The 21,679-nt window shown below is 39.3% G+C and overlaps 1 protein-coding gene and 1 long non-coding RNA gene across 18 annotated transcripts in view; both read right to left on the bottom strand.

The window, feature by feature from the left end:
* Positions 1 to 21,679, bottom strand: part of HIBCH (3-hydroxyisobutyryl-CoA hydrolase) — a 119,083-nt gene that overhangs the window by 11,272 nt on the left and 86,132 nt on the right. For all 17 annotated transcript variants that reach the window (XM_081579297.1, XM_081579289.1, XM_081579288.1 and 14 more), the window contains 4 exons: positions 14,349 to 14,494; positions 10,864 to 10,950; positions 6,400 to 6,458; positions 5,599 to 5,680 (listed from right to left, as the gene is read on the bottom strand). In XM_081579297.1, the coding sequence (XP_081435423.1) occupies positions 5,599 to 5,680; positions 6,400 to 6,458; positions 10,864 to 10,950; positions 14,349 to 14,494 (374 nt within the window). The remainder of the gene's footprint in view (positions 1 to 5,598; positions 5,681 to 6,399; positions 6,459 to 10,863; positions 10,951 to 14,348; positions 14,495 to 21,679) is intronic.
* Positions 1,436 to 5,407, bottom strand: LOC145541824 (uncharacterized). Its single transcript, XR_014079314.1, has 2 exons — positions 4,705 to 5,407; positions 1,436 to 3,422 (listed from the first exon to the last, which is right to left on the bottom strand). It is a non-coding gene; the product is annotated as an uncharacterized LOC145541824 (long non-coding RNA).

Raw genomic sequence — 21,679 nt, 5'->3', positions numbered from 1 at the left:
TTCTTTTGCAGTTCCAGCTTTTCACATGAAAAGAAAATCTTATCTAACCCAAAGTCACTAAGATTTTCTCCTATGCTTTCCTTCAGAGTGGTACAGTTTTAGCACTTACATTTAGGTTTGTAATCCATTTTGAACTGCATCTGGTGTGAAGGAGCTCAAAGCATGTTACCCCAAGATATGCCACCTTGGCATACTGATTATTTTGAGTTAAGGCATTTGGGAAACAATAGGTATGAGAAGGGCACTCTGACCCTCCTTTTCTTCCCGAAAGCAGGAGATGCAACCCCCATGTGAAAGATACCCTCCCCGTGCCAGGAGGAAGGAAGACATCCTGATCATCAGAAACAGGGAATTTGGGGCCAGTGCGTGAGTGCTAAGTCGCTTTAGTCATATCTGACTCTTTGCGACCCCATGGACTGTAGCCCGTCAGGCACTTCTGTCCATGGGATTCTCCAGGCATGAATACTGGAGTGGGTTGCCATTTCCTTCTCCACTGGGGCCAATAAATCTGTACAAATAAGCCTTGTTTACTTCTTCACCAGGTACTACTCCTAACCAAAAGTTCTTTGTCTTGTCAATTCTTCACAAATTTATTGTCTTTTTTATCTAAAAGGTATGAAAGCTTCCTGCTCTGGTCATCCCTCAGGTCTTCATTCTCTTGTACAGACATCCATGTACATGTAAAAATTTAACAAAATCTGTATATTCTTTTCCCATTGATCTGTCTTATGTCAGTGTGATTCTCAGACCAGCCAGAGAACCTAAGAGGATAGAGAATTTTTTCCTCCCTACAAGGGCAAAGTAAGAGCCAATAATCTTTTTTTTTTCTTGACTATGGATATCCATTTGTTTCAGAGCCATCTGTTGAAAAGACTTTCTTCTCCCCACTGAATTATCCTGGGAGTTCAGAGCAAGTTTCACTCTAGTATTAATTTATCCCCTCTGCTCAAGTGTAAACCTTCTGGCTAATGGCAATGTGAACACTTCCCAGACCTGTGTGAGCCTTGCTAACTGTTCAAACTATTGTTTTCCTCTGACTCTTTCCCTGGTTTTGTGGAGTTTTACCCATAACGTTTACAGATCAATATCCTGGAAATTCCTCCAAGAAGAAAGCTGAGTCAGTCTTAGGGCTCTCTTGTTTGTTTCCCTTCTCTCAGGAATCATATGAGCTGCCTGCTTTGTCCAATGTTTATAAATACTTGTTTCATACATTTTGTCCAGTTCTCTAGTTGTTTACAGCAGAAGAATAATTCCTGTAACAAATTTTCTGAATACAGGTCACTTTATTCTTAAATACTACAGTGTACAGGTAATTCTCAAAGCTTACAGAAAGATTAGTAACCTTTTAAGGTTCTCTTTTTTATTACTTTGCTACTACTCTTTCTTAAAATCTATGCCCTGGTTAATGTTCTCAGTTTTCCTATTTTTCCTCCAATTTTTCAGCGCATGAGTTCTTTACAGAGGCTTGTCATATTGGTGTATGTTAACTTCTTCAAGTAAAAACAGTTTCATTTTATTCTTCATGAAATGAGCATTGTAAAATAAAAACACACATAAATCTCACATTGGTGATTAGAGAGAAGAAATACCTAAGAATCTAACAAATTTTCTAGTACTGGAAAAGGAAAGTACATGCCCTCTCTCTAAGCCTTTAACACAGCAGGCTGTCCTACATCGATAACAAGAAAACACCTAAAGGACAAGCCAAAAGCAACACTGGATTCCCTGCTCATCTGCTCAGGACCACCTTCCTGGACACTAATCTGACTCACTGCTCCCTGCTCTTCTTTCTCTGCCTCTCTTGGCCGTGAACTTCATTCCTCAGTGCTCCTAAGGGCTGGTGACTCATTTAAATTCCTTCCTTGGCTTAGTGTTCTTGCTGAGAATTAGGCTGATTCCTTTGATTACTGACATCACTTGTAATCCTGGAAAAGAAATACTTCTCTTATTGGCCCCCAAGAACCGTCTTCACTTTGGCAAGCCTGCATGTCTCATTAACAGAAAAGAGAGATTGAAACAGGAGAGCACGACCTACGACTGAGCACCAAAAAAACAAACAGCTAATTTAAAAACGACCAAAGAACTGAAACATTTCTCCAAAGAAAATACAAGTGGTCAATATGCATAGGAAAAGATGTTCCATATCACTAACTACTAGGGAAACGCAAATAAAACCCACAATAATATATCACCGCCCAGTCATTAGGATGGTTATGAGGAAAAAAAAAAAAGACAACAAGTGTTGGCAAGGACGCAGAAAAATTGAAACCTCTGTGTACTGTTGTTGTCTGTGGTGCACCTGCTATGGGAAGGAGTACAGAGGCCCTCAACACATTAAAAATAGAATTACCACGTGATGCAGCAATTCTACTTCTGGGTATGTACTCAAAGAATTAAAAGCAGATATTTGTACACCCATGTTCATAGCAGCATTATTCAAAGAGCTAAAAAGGCAGAAGCAACCCAAATGCTTCCAGATGGATGGATAAACAAAATGTGGCATAAACATACAATAGAATATTATTAAGCCTTAAAAAGGAATGAAATTCTGGTACCAGCTACAACATGGATGAACCTTGGTATTTCATCATGGTAAGTGAAATAAGTGAATTATTTCATCATGGTAAGTGAAATAAACTAGTCACAATAGGAAAAAATGCTGTATGATTCCACTTATGCAAGGTGTCCAGTGTAGTCAAATTCACCGAAAAGGAAAGCAGAATAGTTGTTGCCAGGGTCTGGGAGGAGAGGGAGATGAGGAGTTATGGTGTAATGGGTATAATGTTTCAGTTTTGCAAACTGAAGTTATTCTGGAGATTGGTAGCACAGCAATGTGACTATACTTAACAATGCTAAACTACACTTAAAAGTGGTTCAGAAGGGACTTTCCTCAGTCCAGGGAATCTGCCTTGCAATGCAGGGGTCACCGGTTCGACCCCTGGTGGGGGAACTAGGATCTCATATACTGTGGAGTAACCAGGCCCTTGTGCTGCAGCTACTGAGCCCGTGCAGCACAAGCAGAGTCCACAACAAAAATCTCACATGATGCAATAAGGATCCCGCATGTCACAACTAAGACCTGACACAGCCAAGTAAGTTTGCTTGGCACCAGGAACAACGTACCCCTAAGAAGGATAGGAGATTTGATGAATTCCAACCTTAAGCATTATTTAAATAATGAAAAATGGTATACTGGAACTTAAGAGGAAAATCTAAGAAAGCACATTAGAAGCCATAAAATAAGGTACTATGAAAATTCCATCAGTTGTAAAGAATTTACAACTTCCCTATTTATCATTTTTTAAGTCCATATGTTATCCTATAGTGAAAGTGAAAGTCGCTCAGTTGTGTCCGACTCTTTGCGACCCCATGGACTATACAGTCCATGGAATTCTCCAGGCCAGAATACTGGAGTGGGTAGCCTTTCCCTTCTCCAGGGGGATCTTCCCAACCTAGGGAGCGAACCCAGGTGTCCCGCATTGCAAGTGGATTCTTTACCAGCTGAACCACCGGGGAAGCTCAACAATGATTGGTAGTTAAAAATCTAAAGAAAGGATTAAAGAAAAACCTTATGTTACTTAATGATAAGCAAGTATGTTGAAAAGAATTCTGTCCTTCCTCATGGACAATCCTGGAGAGAAAAGAACCCCTAAGACAGAGCAGATGTTTGCAACTTCCAACATCAACACAGACTAGATCACTAAGGCTTGCAGAAGAAAGACAGGAATCCTTGAAGAGCCCCACAGGGTTAGGAGCAATCCTTGAGGTTTACCGACACAGAGTTAGAATCTTCTTTAAAATTTGTTCAAACACATGATTTGCAAACCTGTCACTGAAGCACTAACAACTATCTCCCTTCGGGGTTGTTTTCTGGTGTGTGTTCCGGTCGACATAGTTAAAAGGAGCCCTATATCTAAACTCGGTCAGGGAAGCCTCAGTGGGAATTTTTGATCCCCATATCACATTATGCCCAGCAGATACTAATATGTGGAGCCACATTCATTCACCAGAGCAGGTCAACTGAATAAAAACGAACATCAGTCCTTCCAGTGAGAGTGCTCAGGGCTGATCCTAGCTGTGATAGGTGATTTGCCAAGTAGCCTCCTCTGAAAGCAGAATAAACATACTGCCAGAGGAATGGGAGGAAAACTGATCTGAGTTCCATCCTCAGTTTTGGGGTAGGCCAGTGATTTTAAAATAATATGGTTAGTTGCTTTTCTGTACTGCCTTAAAGTGATACTATATAGCCTATGAGATAATATGCTGCCCCATGACTCTTTTGAAATGAAACTGCTGAGTGCATACTTAATGCTGTTGCTGGGGGGCGGGGGAAGGTGAGGCCAGGAATGCTGGTTTCTGTGTTGCTCTGAAACCAAGAGAATCAACTTCCAAGTCAGAATCCTTGAAATATAAAAGGATTACCTACATTTGTGCAAACATTCCTCAGAGTTGTTAATGGTAACATTACTCTTGTGAATTAGGGAAACATATGGCTGTTTTGGGCTTCCCTTGTGGTTCAGCTGGTAAAGAATCCACCTGTAATGCGGGAGACCTGGGTTCAACCCCTGGGTTGGGAAGATCCCCTGGAGAAGGGAAAGGCAACCCACTCCAGTATTCTTGCCTGGAAAATCCCATGGACGGAGGAGCCTGCTGGGCTACAGTCCATGGGGTCACAAAGAGTCTCACAAGACTGAGCAACTTCACTTTCACTCTCACTTTGAAAGTTCATAAAATCCCCATACTAAATAAGATCCTAAGAGACAAATTAACATTCCCTCAAGAATGAGGAAGTGTTTTCATCTTTACAAGTAAGATTTAACTTAAATTTTTGTCAGTAAGTTATCTGACAACTGAAATGCTATACCTATAAATTGAAAAATACTATCAGATAATGAGAAGCCACCTTCTCAGGATAAGGAAACATACTTTTTCTTTCCTTTGTCTAGAAGTCTAAAATCAACCAAGTTTAACAGTCACATGATGGTTCCACAAATGTCAGTATCCAATGTGTACTCATTTACACAAAAACAGCTTTTCTTCTGCTGTCACAAGATGAGTCATGTTGAAGAAAGATCAAAGTGTGCTAACACTGGGGGACACCACTTAGCACTCAGCTACGGCTGGAGATGGAGCCTCTTGCTAGTTTAAAAGGGATCACTTTCTTATTAAACTTTCTGCTAAAAAGGCCATATCCTGACATGTTGCTAGTTTAACATAACTTACATTTTAATGTCACAATTGCAATAAATTATAAGGTGATTGTTGTCCATCAATCCAACCCTTCTAATAAAAATGTCCCTGAACATTTCTCCCTCAAGACAAAAAGGACTACTGGAGATGAAGCATGCTTATGAAGTCCTTCTCTGTTCCATTCAGAGAACCTAAAAACAGCTTAGCTTTGCTGTCAATATCCAGTGGGTAGACAAGGCATTTGAGTTTAGGTAAAGGTTTTGTGGAACTACTTTCTGATGCTCAATTGAGTTCAGAAAAAACACTGTGCAGTGGGCTATGTCCCCACCACAGAGCTCTGACACCCCTCAGAGGCTTCTCTATCACAAGAATTCACCACACTCCAGGCAGAAACAATCTATTTATTACCTTCAGCTGCTCCAGGGCAAAAGATGAACCGTCTTGCTGTAAATTGTCAACAATCTGTTCCACAGTATTAGCTGAGAACCAACTATTAAAAAAAGGAAACATATGACTTCAACAATATGCAAGCGATTTCTTTCCATGATAGCAATGCATCTAAACATAGATTTTCCTTAAACTTTATTTCAAAAATGAAAAAATTTCCAACCTATACTACAGGATGATGAAATAAAATACTGCCTCTCCAGGTATGTGTTTGCAATCTACCTTCACTAATATGAATAAAGCCTAAATTTTCTCTTCTGCTTTCTTGAATCTATTATATATACATAAATGATGTCTGAACTATAAAAAAAAAAACTGATGCTTCTAAAGTATAAAGATAGTTGCCTTATATTCCAGTGGGTTTTTTTCTCCTCTTATGTTTCAGTCAGTCTGTCAGTCTCTCAAACACTGCACAAAACTTTTTGCTGACCAGCTTGATAAGACCTTCAGAGAAGATGACTTCACGAAGATAAAAGATAAGTTAATTGTTATTTTCTAGCCTCTCTTCCCCATTAAAGAAAAAGAAAGATGTTTTGTGATAAAATGAAACAGCATGATAGATTACTTAAATATAATGAATTTATTTCCCCCTGAAAGAGTGGACAGAAAGCCACTTTCAAAGGTAAGTGAAAATAAAAACACTATGTTATCTGATCTCAGAATTCAGTGCACTGTCAAACAGCACAATTACAGTGTCAGTAAATTCAATTTAATATAGTCTTTCCAAAGGAACAGATATAATTGAGATCTCTCTTTAAGTACCTGTTTATTTTGTCCATGTGTTCCTCAAGTATAAAAGGCTTGTCTTGATCAATCTTTGACTGTTTGAAAAGAAGACCTTTAATTAATTTGAAGTAATACAAATCTTTGTAAAACCTTTAAAATTTTCACCATATTTAATGATATATTTTGAGGGGAAATTACAACTTTCAGTCAAAATTACATCCAGTCTCATAAATAACTACCACTGTAAGTTCAAAAGTCAGACTATGTATTATTCCAGACTAGCACTTGATAAAAGTATCGACAGCAAAAAAAAATGTTCTTGTATTTTTATTTGTAGGCATTATACATGATGATGTTATCATCAAAGTTTTTCCGTGAATTTAAGGATTGCAAGGCACCTGAGAAGTCATCCTGCCCCAATTTCTGATACAGAAATTCCTACCACATCTCTGATGTCCCCACAGCACTGACCTCCAGGGGAAAAACTCTACTCATGAGTGAGTGAAAAACTATAATTAGGATTAAAAAAAAATTCTGAGCCAAATATCCACCCTCTCCTGTTTATAGTTCTAGTTAATCCCCCTGAGTTTCAAATCTCTTCTTGTACAGTGCAGTTTTGAGCCTCCTTACAATCCAGAGCCACCTTATGTACAAGTTCCAGTTTATTAAGTTCATTCTTCAAGTGTGGTACAGTGCCTTAGCTGCAGGTGTGGCTGAATCATAGCACAGTACAAGGCTCTGCATACCCTTGCTTGTTTTGGAAACAGTGCTTTACATAACAGGACTAACTGTTAGGGGAAGCACACAGACTGAAACCACCCACGCTGGCTAGGCACCATAGTAACCATTTCTGTGAGACGTTTTAGGACAGGAGGTCCTAGTAAGGAACACAGAACTAATAAGTTACTACCAACCAGAAGAGTTCAGAAAAGATCAAAAGGCAATGCCACATGTCCTACCATCTCCCAGAATCCTTCCCATTGGCATCCACCTTGGCTGAGCAATGTGTACACCACCAGGAAGAACTCTGAATCAGAATGACTGACCCAAGACAACCCAGAAACTAGTCCCGTACCATAAAACCCAAGACTGCGAGCCACGAGGCAGAGCAGTTCTAGGTTCCTTTACCCTGTTGCTCTCTGACTGGGCACCCTGGCCAGTAAAATCTCTTGCTTTGTCAGCATGTGTGTCTTCTCGGAAATTCATTTCTGAGTGTTAGACAAGAGCCCACTCTCAGGCCCTGGAAGGGGTCCCCCTTCCTGCAACAACTCTGGCTTAGTTTGGGGACAGTCTTATTATGCTACTGGCTTCAACTGAACAGTTAAGACTTTTTTAAACTGGTGCCATTGTAGGCTACATTTATCCCATCCTGTACTTATGAATTTGGTACCCTGGGCTGAAATTCAATTAACTCTATTGTGATGTTGTGATTTAAAATAAAAAATATGTATCTGGTCTTCACCCATATATTTGGCCATTTATTCCCGGCTCGCAGTTCCCAAAAACCCACGGAAATCCCTAAGTGGAGCATCTTTTGCCCTCAGTTCCTGAAATAGAGGTGAAATGGGTGTCTTCTGTTATTCACAACAAGCCCTTTTCAATCATACCTTTGTTTGTGTTACTGAGAAAAGCCCCTAAGGATGGGGACCAGGTGCCAGGGGAACCAACCAAGGGAACTTTGAGTCTCATCCTTCACTGTCCACACTCTCCCACACCTCCCCCTTCTCCACCTCCAGTGAAGGGAAAGGGGCTGGAAATCGAGTTTGATCACCAATGGGCAATGATGTAATCAACTGTCCCTACGTAATGAAACCTCCATAAAAACTCCAAAGGATGGGGTCTGGAAAGCTTCCAAGGTGATAAATGCAGCGAGAGTGATTCACCTCAACTTCATGGGGACAGAGCTCCTGGGCTTGGGGCCCTTCTGGACCTCACCCAATGATTCTGTTCATTGAGCTGTGCATTCATATCCTTCATTGTATCCTCTATAATAAACCAATAAATGTTATGTGTGTCCCTGAGTTCTATGAGTCATTCTAGCAAATTACCCACGCCAAGGAGGGGATCGTGAGAACCCCAGTTTACTGCCAGTCAGTGAGAAGTACAGGTGACAACCTGAGATTTGTGACTGGAGTCTAAAGGGCCAGTCCAGCTTGTGGGACCGGGCCCATGAGTTGTGTGATCTGACGGTAATCTCAGGTAGGTAGTGTTAGCACTGAAGTGAGTCACAAGATACCCAGCTGGTGTTGTGGAGAACTGCCTAATATGTGGAAAACAAACATATCTGGCGTCAGACGCATTGTGAACATGGTAGCAGTGAGAGAATAAAGGAAACACATGGAATGTTTCCCCATATATCGATCAAACTTCATATTTTTACTATTAAACATATTACTCTGAACTTTAAGTGGTTTTTCTTTTTGCCCACATGTTTACCTAACTTATTTTCTTAGTCTCAAATCAATCTGATCAAAATGCCATCAACATTCTTATCCAAATAACTGAAAAAAAACACTGAATAAGGCCAAGATGACTTTACTTATAGACCAACAGCTACACACTCATCAGAACTCTCTGGTAAGGCCCTTCAACCTCCACACACTATAATCCATCCCACATTTATCCAACTTGACAACATAAGAGACTGTCAAGTGCTTTGACAAACTCTGAGGAAACCCTCACATGCTTGCATTCATATTCACAGCACTAAGTATTCAAGGCCCATGAATCTCTACTCATGTTTTTCAGTTCTGGCTAAGTTTTAGGGTGAGGGTGAACTATTTCTCTAAATATTTCCTATCCTTTATTACAAATTCCTGACAGTTAGGATATTGGACCTCCTGGAATAATTTTCCTTTCTCTTCATTTTTCATCTTATTATTCTCTTAGAGTTTTCCCTATCCACCAATTTTAGTCTAATCTATTGTGGGTTTTTCTTCTTCCTTTCACTGTCATATTTTAAATATCTTTTTTATTCTTTAACTATTTCTCTTAGTAACAACTGTTCTTATTTCACAGATAAAATATTTTCCTCTTATCTGAAGATTAAAAAAAAAACACAGCCAAATCTATAATTGTTTAGTTTCCTTCTCCTTGCACTGTCTACTCCCTTCAAGTACCTTTTTTGGCCAATCTCTGGTTTTTAATGCCTGACAATCCTTGTTTTTCTGTGTGAAGTACTAAAATTTAGAAGCTTTGTAATGTCAATTGCAGTTATAGAACTGTCAATTATCTATACATTATGAGATGATCACACAAAGACCCAAATGTTTCTTTCATTAGAGGGGTCTTCGAATGTCAATAGCTACACGTTTTCTTTTCCTTCTAATGAATTGCTTGGGAGTAGGATGGTGCTAAGGACTAAATGTTTGTGTCCCCACAAAATTCATGTTGAAACCCTAACTCCAATGTGATGGTATGTGGGGGGTGAGGCCTATGGGAGGTAACTAAGTCAAGAGGATGGAGCCCTCAGGATGGGATTAGTGCCCTTATAGGCAGAGCCCTGAAAGAGCTCACTTTCTCTCTCTGCTGTGTGAGGAGACAGCAGGAAGGCATTCATCTGCAGAATAGGAAGAGGGCTCTCACCAGGAACCTAATCAGCTGGCACCTTGATCGTGGACTTGCCAACCTCCAAAACTGTGAGAAACTTCTGTTGTTTAAGCTACAAGTCTACAGCATTTTTCTTATGGCTGCCAACCAGAAAAAGAGGCCAGCATTCTTCACATTTAATATGTTCTGCATCTTTTCAGTAGAACACCTCATCTACCCTGCCCTTAGCCAGTGAGGCTTGTCAGAGGCTCTGGTACCTACAGAGTCTACAGCAAGAATTGGTTTGCTTATTGGCTTCCCCCATTGAAGGATAAGTAGCTGCCCCTATCCTTCTACTTTCAAGCTTCCAAAACAGTGACTTCTCATACCTGCCACTGTCTCCTCTTCTGTTCTACTTCTCTTTGTGGATTCCTGCCTTTTCTATTTCTTTATTATAATTTTAGTGGGGTTCAGGAGAGAGCATATATTCAATCTATTGATATCATTTTTAACTAGAAGTCATGTAGCATGTTTATAGATTCTCAGCTCTCAAAAGAAAACTTCTACATAAGCAATTAAAAGAAAACACTGCAGTGTACTTCATTATTATATTCAGACATATACCAGAGTTTCACTTTAGCAGCTTCACAAGTAGCATCTACATTGAACCTACATTATAGAAAAGTCATAGTGTGTTGTAAAAAGCCCTTGCAAGGGCCAGTCACAAGGCTATCCCCTGAAATTCACCAGCAACAAGAAAACAAGCCATGTAGTTGCAGGTAAAGAAGTCATCTTCTCAGATGGCCATCCTAACAATCGTGAAACACTGACACTCCCATCAGGTTTTAAAGTAAATAAATCCCAGTGTGTTTATTTATATTCACAACTATAATATTCATCAACTTCTAATTTTTCAGTCACTTCCCCTTTCCCATGAATTAAAATCTGAGGTTAGAATACTGACAAGATTACCTTTGCATGGTAAGTTTCTAAGACATCTGCAATATTTTCTTTTGAAGGAGATTTCAGGGCTAACAAATCTTCTTCTAACATGCCCAACTACAGGTGGAAAAAAAAAGGAAAACATTTACAAAGCCATAGAAACACAATTTTTTTTTTTAAAGAAATCTTATTCTTTATAAAAATCCTTGTCTTAAAATTATGACACTCTCTTTTCAGCTGAGTCAATGAAGGCAATTTTCACTGAAGTTGAAGGCACACACATTCCCACAAAGCAAATGCTGCCTTGCAACGAATGGATAAAGATGAAAAAAACTGAAGAGGAGAAATAGAGACATTTATTTTTGTTTCCCTCTGGCTATTGAGCACTTGAAATGTGCTACTGCAACCAAAGATCTGACTATAAATTTTACTTTAATCAATTTTAATTAAAAACTGCCACATGTGACTAATGGTTACTGTAGTCAATGCACAGCTCTATAATATAGCCACACTTAACTGTTGAACAGCTGTTAACTGATGCCATCTTGCACCCATCTAGTTTCTTCTGTTCTTCCACTGACCCCACCAGGACTGTACTGTGCAGTACATCCCTTCTCTATCAAGAGCTCTGTAGTTAGTAGACATCATTTAATAATCATTAAGGCCAGGTGGTCTCCACGCTCTGTTAAGTCCCCAGATGATGATGAAGACTCTCGCTAACATATTCCCAGTGCCCAAGAGATGCCGTGGAATTCATGTGTGTGTGCTAAGCTGCTCCAGTCATGTCTGACTCTTTGTGACCCCATGGACTGTAGCCTGCCAGGTTCCTCTGTCCATAGCATTCTCCAGGCAAGAATACTGGAGTGGGTTGCCATGCCCTCCTCCAAGGGATCTTCCCAAGCCAGGCATTAAACCCACATCTCTTACATCTCCTGCATTGGCAGGCAGGTTCTTTACCACTAGCACCACCAGGGAAGCCCACCATGGAATTCTCCAGGCAAGAATACTAGAGTGGGCAGCCATTTCCTTCTCCAAGGGATCTTTCCAACCCAAGGATAGGACCTGTTTCTCCTGCATGGCAGGCAGATTCTTTATCATCTAAGCCACCAGGGAAGCCCAGAAATGAATTAACCATTCATAAATCTTGATTTAGGAATGCATGTACTGTTTCCAAGCACACACCCCCATACCTAAAGGTCAACTATAAAACCATCCCAGTGGCCCCTCAGCTGTGAATGCTGCCAGATCACTGTCCACTCAATCCCACCCTGAGAGTAAGTTACCCTATAATAAACTGATCCAATGATTACATGGAGACACCTGCCTCATTTTTTGGTCTCAAGATACCATCCCAGTTTGGTGGGTACTTTTTGTTCCCTCCATCTTCCAACAGCTCTCCATCTATATCCCTCACATACCTATTCCTAAGCTCAGCCAATGGACTTTTTACTGTTTCTAAAACAAAGCTAATGCTTTCCTACCACTATGGGCTTGCTCATTAAAGCTTCCTCTATCCAGAAAACCTTCTTCTGACTTAAGGCCCAGTTGACCTGTTAAGATTCAAGTTGAACTGCAACCTCTATGAGAAAACTTTCAGTCCTTTTTTATAAGTAAGCTCTTCCTCCTTTCAGTCCATTGAATCCTTTCTTTGTATTCTGTTTGTAGACTTATCATACTTTACTCTGTCAGATGATACAGGTGGTTTTTTATCTTTTTTACCTCTAGCTCCATTCTCAATGTGTATTACTCATTTCTATTATCTGCTTCAGGCCCTGTAAATGGTAGCCTATGCACTGCAGATATTACTGGGCAGACTGACAAAAAAAGGAATGGTTGTGGATCAGTTCTCCCCACCAGCCTTAACCAAATTCCACTATAATCAAGAGTGTCCCTCCAGAGTAGATAACGGAGTGCCCTTGTTTGATCCCTGTTACAGCTTGGGGAAGAATGAGACAGCCACCTACTCAATGACCGAGGATGCCCATAAAGATCCCCACCAGCCTTAACCAAATTCCACTATAATCAAGAGTGTCCCTCCAGAGTAGATAACGGAGTGCCCTTGTTTGATCCCTGTTACAGCTTGGGGAAGAATGAGACAGCCACCTACTCAATGACCGAGGATGCCCATAAAGATCTGAAAATTCAGGCAAATGTGATGAAAGGCCCTCCTGTCAGCATTACAGGGACAACCCTCAATTTTGTATACTTTCATACATTTTAATAACATTCCCTCCACTATCTCCTAACATCCTCCCGCAAGATCAGAAATCCATGAGTTTCCTGAGAAGCTGACTTTACCCCCACAGTTCCAGGAGTTGGGAGAAATTAGTCAGTGTATTCCACCCACCCATGTGGTTCAGGCATTATACAAGCTAGTCGAATCAGACTGAGCTAAACTAGTTGAAGAATAAATCTCAAATCTCTTGCTAAGAATTCTGAGGCAAAACCAACTTGAACTATGGTTTCTGTTACATTTAACACAATGAGTTTCAACTGTATGATAAAACTGCCGTCCTCACTTTGGAGATGGGAAAACTGGAGCTAAAGAGGCTAAATTCAAGCTAGGGTTTAAAACCAGACTGTCCATCTGCACATCCTTTGCTACTATGCTATCCTGTGCTAAGAAAACTGATCGTGCTGCTTAAAAAAAGATTTTAAAACAAAGATAAGTAATATGGGTTTCTTACAACAGATACCCTTTAAGAAGAGTTTTTAAGATCATATTTTACAAATTTTTAAATGCACTGGGAAAAGTAACAAACAACAGAAACTTTCAAAAACATCTTTATAAAAGCCACTGTTGTTCTTCAGTCGCTAAGTCATGTCCAGCTCTTTGCGACCCCATGGACTGCAGGTCACCAGAGTTCCCTGTTCTTCACTACCTCTCAGAGTTTGCTCAAACTCATGTCCATTGAGTTGGTGATGCCATCCAACCATCTCATCCTCTGTTGCCCCCTTTTTCCTCCTGCTTTCAATCTTTCCTACAATCAGGATCTTTTCCAATGAGTCAGCCTCTTCACATTAGGTAGCCAAAGTACTGGAGCTTCAGCTTTAGCATCAGTCCTTCCAATGAATATTCAGGGTTGATTTCCTTTAGGACTGACTGGTTTGATCTCCTTGCTACCCAAGGGACTCTCAAGAGTCTTCTCCAGTACCACAGTTCAAAAGCATCAATTCTTCAGCATTCTTCTTTTATAAATTCAGATTTTTATATATTAGGCTTTCTTAAAATATTACTTTTTCTTTTTACACAGACTATAATTATTCATTAAAAGATACTCACTGGAGGTGCCAGGCAACACAGCCCTGGATCTAGATATAATTATCTCCATTTTGCATATGAGGAAACAAGATTAAAGAGCTTAACCACCTTCCCCAAGGTCACATAGCTTTAAGGGTAGATGCAGAATTCAGACCCATGTCTACCAAAAGCCTGTTATCCCAAACACTCACACCACCTCCTCATGCAATATGAGTTATTCCAACAACACAAAATGCAGCCATCCAGTAATTACCTTTTCAAAATCTACAAAGTGTGTAGCAATTCCTGCTGTGTACACATCTCTTCCTTTCAGCCTGAATCCTGTTAATGCAAGGAAGTACCCAAGTTTTCCCTGAAGTCGTGGCAAGAAATAACCTCCACCCACATCAGGGAATAGCCCTGTAATTAAAAACAAAAAGACATAATGATTCAAATGAAAGAGATAACTGCAGCTCTCTTACTTTATATCAAAGAGCCATTCTTCTCTGGAGTCTGAATCTATATTAAAAATATTATTACTATACCATGGTACTATAACGCAATACATACAACACAACCAATATCACAAAAGACTTGCTATAAATTCTGCTAACTTAATTGGGATAGCTTTCAAATTTTTCATGTTTCATTTCAATGGAAGACAATAAAGGATTTGATGACACAATGTTTTATACATAACTACTTGATAAATATTACCTAAATTTCTTACCTCTACTACTACTTTTTAAGAATCTCCAATGTAGGTAAAGACTGAAAACAAATATTTTCTGTCCAAATGATTAGCACAGAAAAAAATATAATCTGTGGCTATTATGTGATAAATTATTATTATCATTTAATCAATTTCTAAACAGTCAAATATCTAATATTCAAGATACTTAAAGTGATGTGACAACCATTAGTTCTAATAAATGAACAAGTTTATACCTAATCAACAGAACTTGCACATATTCTTTTCTTAATCATGAGTATTTAAAAAATTCCCTTATTCTCTCTACTGGCAACAACTAAAAACAGCAGATATGCAAATACTTGTCAATATACTACTTTTTGGTGTTTAAGAGCTTCTTAAACAAGTTTGACCCTCTAAGTTTAAAAGCTATCTATTTCAAAATCGCTTCAATTAATTAAGCTGAGATAAAAATACAAGCATTCAAATTCTTTCCAGGTCCACTTGCCAAAAAGTTCCAGACTTGAAAGAATCAGTGGCATGTTACTATAAATAGAAATATCTCTTAACATCTCAAACAACGTAAGTCTAAAGTTGAATTCATATCCCCTGCCCACCCCGCCCCCCAACACCCTCATCCAGTATCACCCACCCCAATAAAAGGTACAACTATCCAGACTCAAACTCCTCCTGTATCAACCCCTTAATCCTCCATAAACAACTATGATCTGTTGCTTCCTCCTCTAGACAGTTCTCTACACAACAGCCAGTGATCTTTTCAATAACACAAATCTTTTTTTAATGGTCTTGTCTGATTGAATTTTTTAAATTATCTTAATAACACAAATTTTGATGAGTCTTGCATTCTATTGCTTAAAAGTCTTCCACGACTGCCATTTCTTTTAGATTAAAACTAACACCTTTATCAGTCTTCAAGACCCCTTATTACTTTCTCAATTACATCTCTTACCACTCACTCACTATAGCCCAGGCACTTTGGTCATCTTTCTGTTCCTCAATGTTCATTCCTACTTACCCCTGAACTTCAGAAGCACTCTGCCCAAGCAAAAACACCTCTATCCTGAAGCACTTTCGTCTGTTCCAGAGCCCCAGGCTCTCCCTTCACTGCTTGCCTCAGTGGCTGCTTCCTTCCAGTGCCTCTGCTGGCTTCACTTCCCTTGCTGGGCCTGCACATGCTGCTGTACCTCAGCCTCATCTTAGACTATCTGCTCCCCACTACACACGTTTCCTTAGCTCTGACAGCTTTAGATAACATCAATATGATGGACTGAATTGTATCCCAAATTGTGTCTCAAAATCTTAAACTGAAGTCCTAGCCCCACAATGTGACAATTTGGAGAAGGGGATTCTAAAGAAGTAACTAAGATTAAATGAGGTTTTAAGGGTGGGGCCTTATCTAATAGGACTGGTGTCTTTATAAGAAGAGGAAAGACTTCAAGACAAAGGGCCATGTGAGGACACAGAGAGAAAGCAGCTCTCTACAAGTCTAGGAGAGAGGCCTTGGGTGAAACCAAATCTGCCAATACTTTGATGTTGGACTTCCTGTCTCCAGTGGGAGGAATAAGTGGGAGAAATAAATGTTGTTTAAGCTATCCAGTCTTGGTATTTTGCTATGGCAGCCCAATACAGATCCAAATCTATCTATCTAGTTATGATTTTTTTCCCCTAGATATGAACTCTCATATCTGCATTTAACCACACAGATAGTAAACATCCCAGATATAACAGGGCAAACACGAGCTTTGAGTCACATTCCTCCAACCACACTGCTCCTTCTCTAGTGGCCTTATCGCCATCTAGCAGCACTAGCTAAACACCTTGGAGTTATTCCTGATTCACTACATCACAAGTTAACTCCAAAACATTTTCCAAATATATCCTCTCTATTCCAACTTTACAGCTTCTTATCACTCCAAGCCTAAAATTATCTCTCTCTAGACTTGTGCTGCTCAATGATGATAAAAATGTTCTGTAATCTATGCTGCCACTAAACAGATATGGCTATTAAACACTTGAAATGTGGTTGGTGCAACTGAGGAACTGAATTTATGTAAATAGTCATATGTGATTAGTGGCTACAGTATTAGATAACAGAGCTCTAGATTAATGTAATAACCTTCTAACATGCCTCTCGGCCATTACTCTTGCACCCCTACAATCCATTTTCCTTAAAGCAGTCAGAATGGTATCAGAATGTAAACCAGACCACGTCACTCTCTGCTTTTAACTCTCCCACAATTCCACATAATATTTAGGTTTAAATCCAAACTCTTCACATGAGTTCCCTGTGTATCTCTGGAAGAGTACAGTGTATCACTCTGCCCCCAGTTCAGACAGTAGACTCTATTTGGTTCCTTGAACAAATAAAGTAAGGCTTCATTCTTGCTTCAGACTAACTTTTCTTAATACAAATTATTCTGTTCTAAAAGATATTAATATAGCTGCTTGCTTCCTGTCATTCAAATCTCAGCTTAAAGACATCTCCGTGGACAACTTCTTTAACCATCTAAGCTAAAATAAACCATTCGGTTATGACCTAAAACAAATCCCTTATGATTATAGGGTGAAGTAACAAATACATTCAAGGGATTAGATCTGATAGAGTGTCTGAAGAACTATGGATGGAGGTTTGTGACCTTGTAAAGGAGGCAGTGATCAAGATCATCCCCAAGAAAAAGAAATGCAAAAAGTCAAAATGGTTGTCTGAGGAGGCCTTACAAAATGCTGAGAAAAGAAAAGACGCAAAAGGCAAAGAAGAAAAGGAAAGATATATCTATCTGAAGGCAGAATTTCAAAGAATAGCAAGGAGAGATAAGAAAGCCTTCCTCAGTGATCAATGCAAAGAAATAGAGGAAAACAATACAATGGGAAAGACTAGAGATCTCTTTAAGAAAATTACAGATACCAAGGGAACATTTCATGCAAAGACAGGCACAATAAAGGACAGAAATGATATGGACCTAACAGAAGCAGAATAGAAGAGGTGGCAAGAATACACAGAAGAACTATGCAAAAAAGATCTTTATGACCCAGTTAATCAGGATTACTCACCTAGAGCCAGATATCCTGAAATGCAAAGTCAAGTGGGCCTTATGAAGCATCACTATAAACAAAGCTAGTGGAGGTGATGGAATTCCAAATGACCTATTTCAAATCCTAAAAGATGATGCAGTGAAAGTGCTGCATTCAATTTGCCAGCAAATTTGAAAAACTCAGCAGTGTTCAAAAGACTGGAAAAGGTCAGTTTTCATTCCAATCCCAAAGAAAGGCAATGCCAAAAAATGCTCAAATTGCCACACAATTGTACTCATCTCACACATTAGCACAGTAATGCTCAAAATTCTCCAAGCCAGGCTTCAACAGTACATGAACTGTAAAATTCCAGATGTTCAAGCTGGATTTAGAAAAGGCAGAGGAACCAGAGATCAAATTGCCAACATCCGTTGGATCATTGAAAAAGCAAGAAAGTTCCAGAAAAACATCTACATCTGCTTTATTGACTATGCCAAAGCCTTTGACTGCAGATCACAACAAACTGGAAAATTCTGAAAGAGACGGGAATACCAGACCACCTGACCTGTCTGAGAAATCTGTATGCAGGTCAGGAAGCAACAGTTAGAACTGGACATGGAAAAATGGACCAGTTTCAAATCAGGAAAGGGGTATGTTGAGGCTATATACTGTGACACTGCTTATTTAACTTATATGCAGAGCACGTCATGAGAAATGCTGGGTTAGATGAAGCACAAGCTGGAATCAAGATTGCTGGGAGAAATATCAATAACATCGGATATGCAGATGACACCACCCTTATGGCAGAAAGTGAAGAGGAACTAAAGAGCCTCTTGATGAAAGTGAAAGAGGAGAGGGAAAAAGTTGGCTTAAAACTCAACATTCAGAAAACTAAGATCATGGCATCCAGTCCCATCACTTCGTGGCAAATAGATGGGAAACAGTGAGAGACTTTATTTTCTTGGGCTCCAAAATCACTGCAGATGGTAACTGCAGCCATGAAATTAAAAGATGCTTGCTCCTTGGAAGATATGTTATGACCAACCTAGACAGCATATTAAAAAGCAGAGACGTTACTTTGCCAACAAAGGTCTGTCTAGTAAAGGCTATGGTTTTTCCAGTAGTCATGTATGGATGTGAGAGTTGGACTATAAAGAATGTTGAGCCCCGAAAAATTGATGCTTTTGAATATGGTGGTGTTGGAGAAGACTCTTGAGAGTAACTTGGATTGCAAGGACATCCAACCAGTCCATCCTAAAGGAAATAAGTCCTGAATGTTCATTGGAAGGACTGATGCTGAAGCTGAAACTCCAATACTTTGGCCACCTGATGCGAAGAACTGACTCATTTGAAAAGACCCTGATGCTGTGAAAGATTGAAGGTGGGAGGAGAAGGGGATAACAGAGGATGAGATGGTTGGATGGCATCACCGACTCAATGGGCATGAGTTTGAGTAAACTCTGGGAGTTGGTGATGGACAGGGAGGGCTGGCGTGCTGCAGTCTGTGGGGTCGCAAACAGTCGGAGACAATTAAGCGACTGAACTGAGCTGCAGTGAAGCTAAAATAGCCATCGAGGAGAATTACACTTTGAGCAAGATTCAGTAAGAGGGGCCAAATTTACTCTTCTACCTGAAATAAGTTTAGAAAAACAACTTCAGTATATGAAATAAGTTTTTAACATACTGGACCACCAAGCAGTAAAGGAAAGTGATGTCTGAATATCTGAAAGCAAATGAGGTAAAACGTATTTAAAAGCTTCCTTGGTGGCTCAGTAGTAAAGAACTCACCTGTTAATGCAGGAGACACGGGTTTGATCCCTGGGTCTGGAAGATCCCCTAGAGAAGGAAATGGTAACCCACTCCAGTATTCTTGCCTGGGAAATCCACGGACAGAGGAACCTGGCGGGCTATATAGTCCGTGGGGTCTCAAAGAGTTGGACATGACAAAGAGAATAAACAATAAGCCCTACAAAAGCTCCAGCATAATGTCTGGAGAGAATGTCCAGGCCCAAAACAGTCCTTGATTTGAGGGGAATTAAGCTAAAAATTCAGGGAGACAGAGGCAGAAAGAATTCCCAGAACAGAGTACCAGAAAGGAGAGAGTTGCACAGAGAGGAAACACTGGAGATCTGCAGAGTGTCTCCCTTAAGTCCCTGGCTTGGTACTGATAAATACATGTGTTCAATGAAGAAACTGTGAGCTTAAGGAAAGTATCACAGGGAAGGATTATAGAGAATGGTACTGGGAACCTACACAGGGCTGAGAATAGCACCTGTTCCCACCGACCAGACCAGGAAAGCTCAGGATTCATGGGGGCACTGAGTAGAATGCAAAAAAGGGTCTTGCTTCAGCAGTAGGAAATAATTAGCCCTAGTCTGAGCACTGCTCCAATCCTACACTAAAAAAAACCAAACACACACAAAACCTAAAAGACTTGAACAAACTATTTCCAAGTAATTTAACCTCATCCCAGAAGCAAAATAAAGAACATTTACAAGAATACAGATCTTCCTCAACTTACATTGGGGTTGTGTGTGGGGTTACATTCTGATAAATCCATCATAAATTGAAAATACTATAAGTCAAAAATGCATTTAATACACCTAATCTATCAAAAAATCAGAGCTTAGTCTAGCCTACCTTAAATGTGCTCAGAACACTTACATTAGCCTACAGTTGGGCAAAATCATCTAACACAAGGCTTATTTTATAATAAAATATTGAATATCTCATATAGTTTATTGAATATTATACTGAAAGTGAAAAAAAAAATGATTCTAAGACCAGATATTTATCTTAGTGATTGGGTGACTGCCTAAGAGGTATGGCTCCCTGCTACTGACCAGCATCACAAGAGTACAGTACCAGATATGGCCAGCCAAGGAAAAGGTCAAAATTCAAAGAACAGTTTCTACTACATGTATATTGCCTTTGCACCATTGTAAAGTCATAAGTCAGACCATCATAAGTTAGGAATCATCTATATAAAGGTAGACAGCACCCAACAAAGTAAAGCTTACAATGTCTAGAATCCAATCAAAAAATACCAGGTATCTAAAACCAGGAAGATATTACCAATAATGACATGATAAAACAATCAAAATGGACTCAGAACTGATATACACATGAGAATTAGCAAACAAGGAGATCAATACAGTTATAATAAACATATACCATATGCTCAAAAAGTTAAGCAAAAACAAAAAAGATACTTTAAAAAAATCACCCACATGATAGTACCACACATGAAAACTAAGATGAATATATAAGCTAAAAAAAATTACCTAAATGGGATTAAGGGCAATTTTAACTTTGCAAAAGAAAGGATTAGTGAACTTCAAGATACAGGAATAGCAATATCTTTGCAACTGAACATCAATAAGGTGAAAAAAAGAAAATTTTAAAATATGAACAAAGCATGAGTGAGCCTAAAAAAAGTTTAAATGGAGTTCCTGAAAAGGCAACAGTGGGGCACAAAAATATTTGAAGAAATAATGCCAAACTTTCCAAATCTGACAAAAACTATAAACCTACCTAGACAAATAAACACAAGCATTAAAAAACATACACACAGAAACATAAGAAACACGAAGAAAGCTACACTAAAGTACATCATAATCAAATGATCAATAGAAAATTTTAAGAGCGGCCAGAGAGAGTAAAAAAGAAAAAAAAAAAAAAAAGACAGTTACAGAGGAACCAAGATAAGGGGAAGAACACATTTAAACGTCAGAACAGAATTCTATATCTGATCTCAGGTTTAACCTTAGCAGACTAGAGAAAGAGGTAAAACTTAAAGTAGAAGGAAGTAATAAATATCAGGGCAGAAATCAATAAAATAGAGAATAAATAAAACCAAAAAAAAATTTGCAATCAATAAA

This window comes from Giraffa tippelskirchi, chromosome 3 (genome assembly GCF_054371585.1).
Source record: "Giraffa tippelskirchi isolate mGirTip1 chromosome 3, T2T-mGirTip1v1.2.pri, whole genome shotgun sequence".
Classification (NCBI taxonomy): Eukaryota; Metazoa; Chordata; class Mammalia; order Artiodactyla; family Giraffidae; genus Giraffa; species Giraffa tippelskirchi.
Note: the sequence above shows the minus strand (reverse complement) of the source record. Positions and strands in the feature narration are given on the sequence as shown.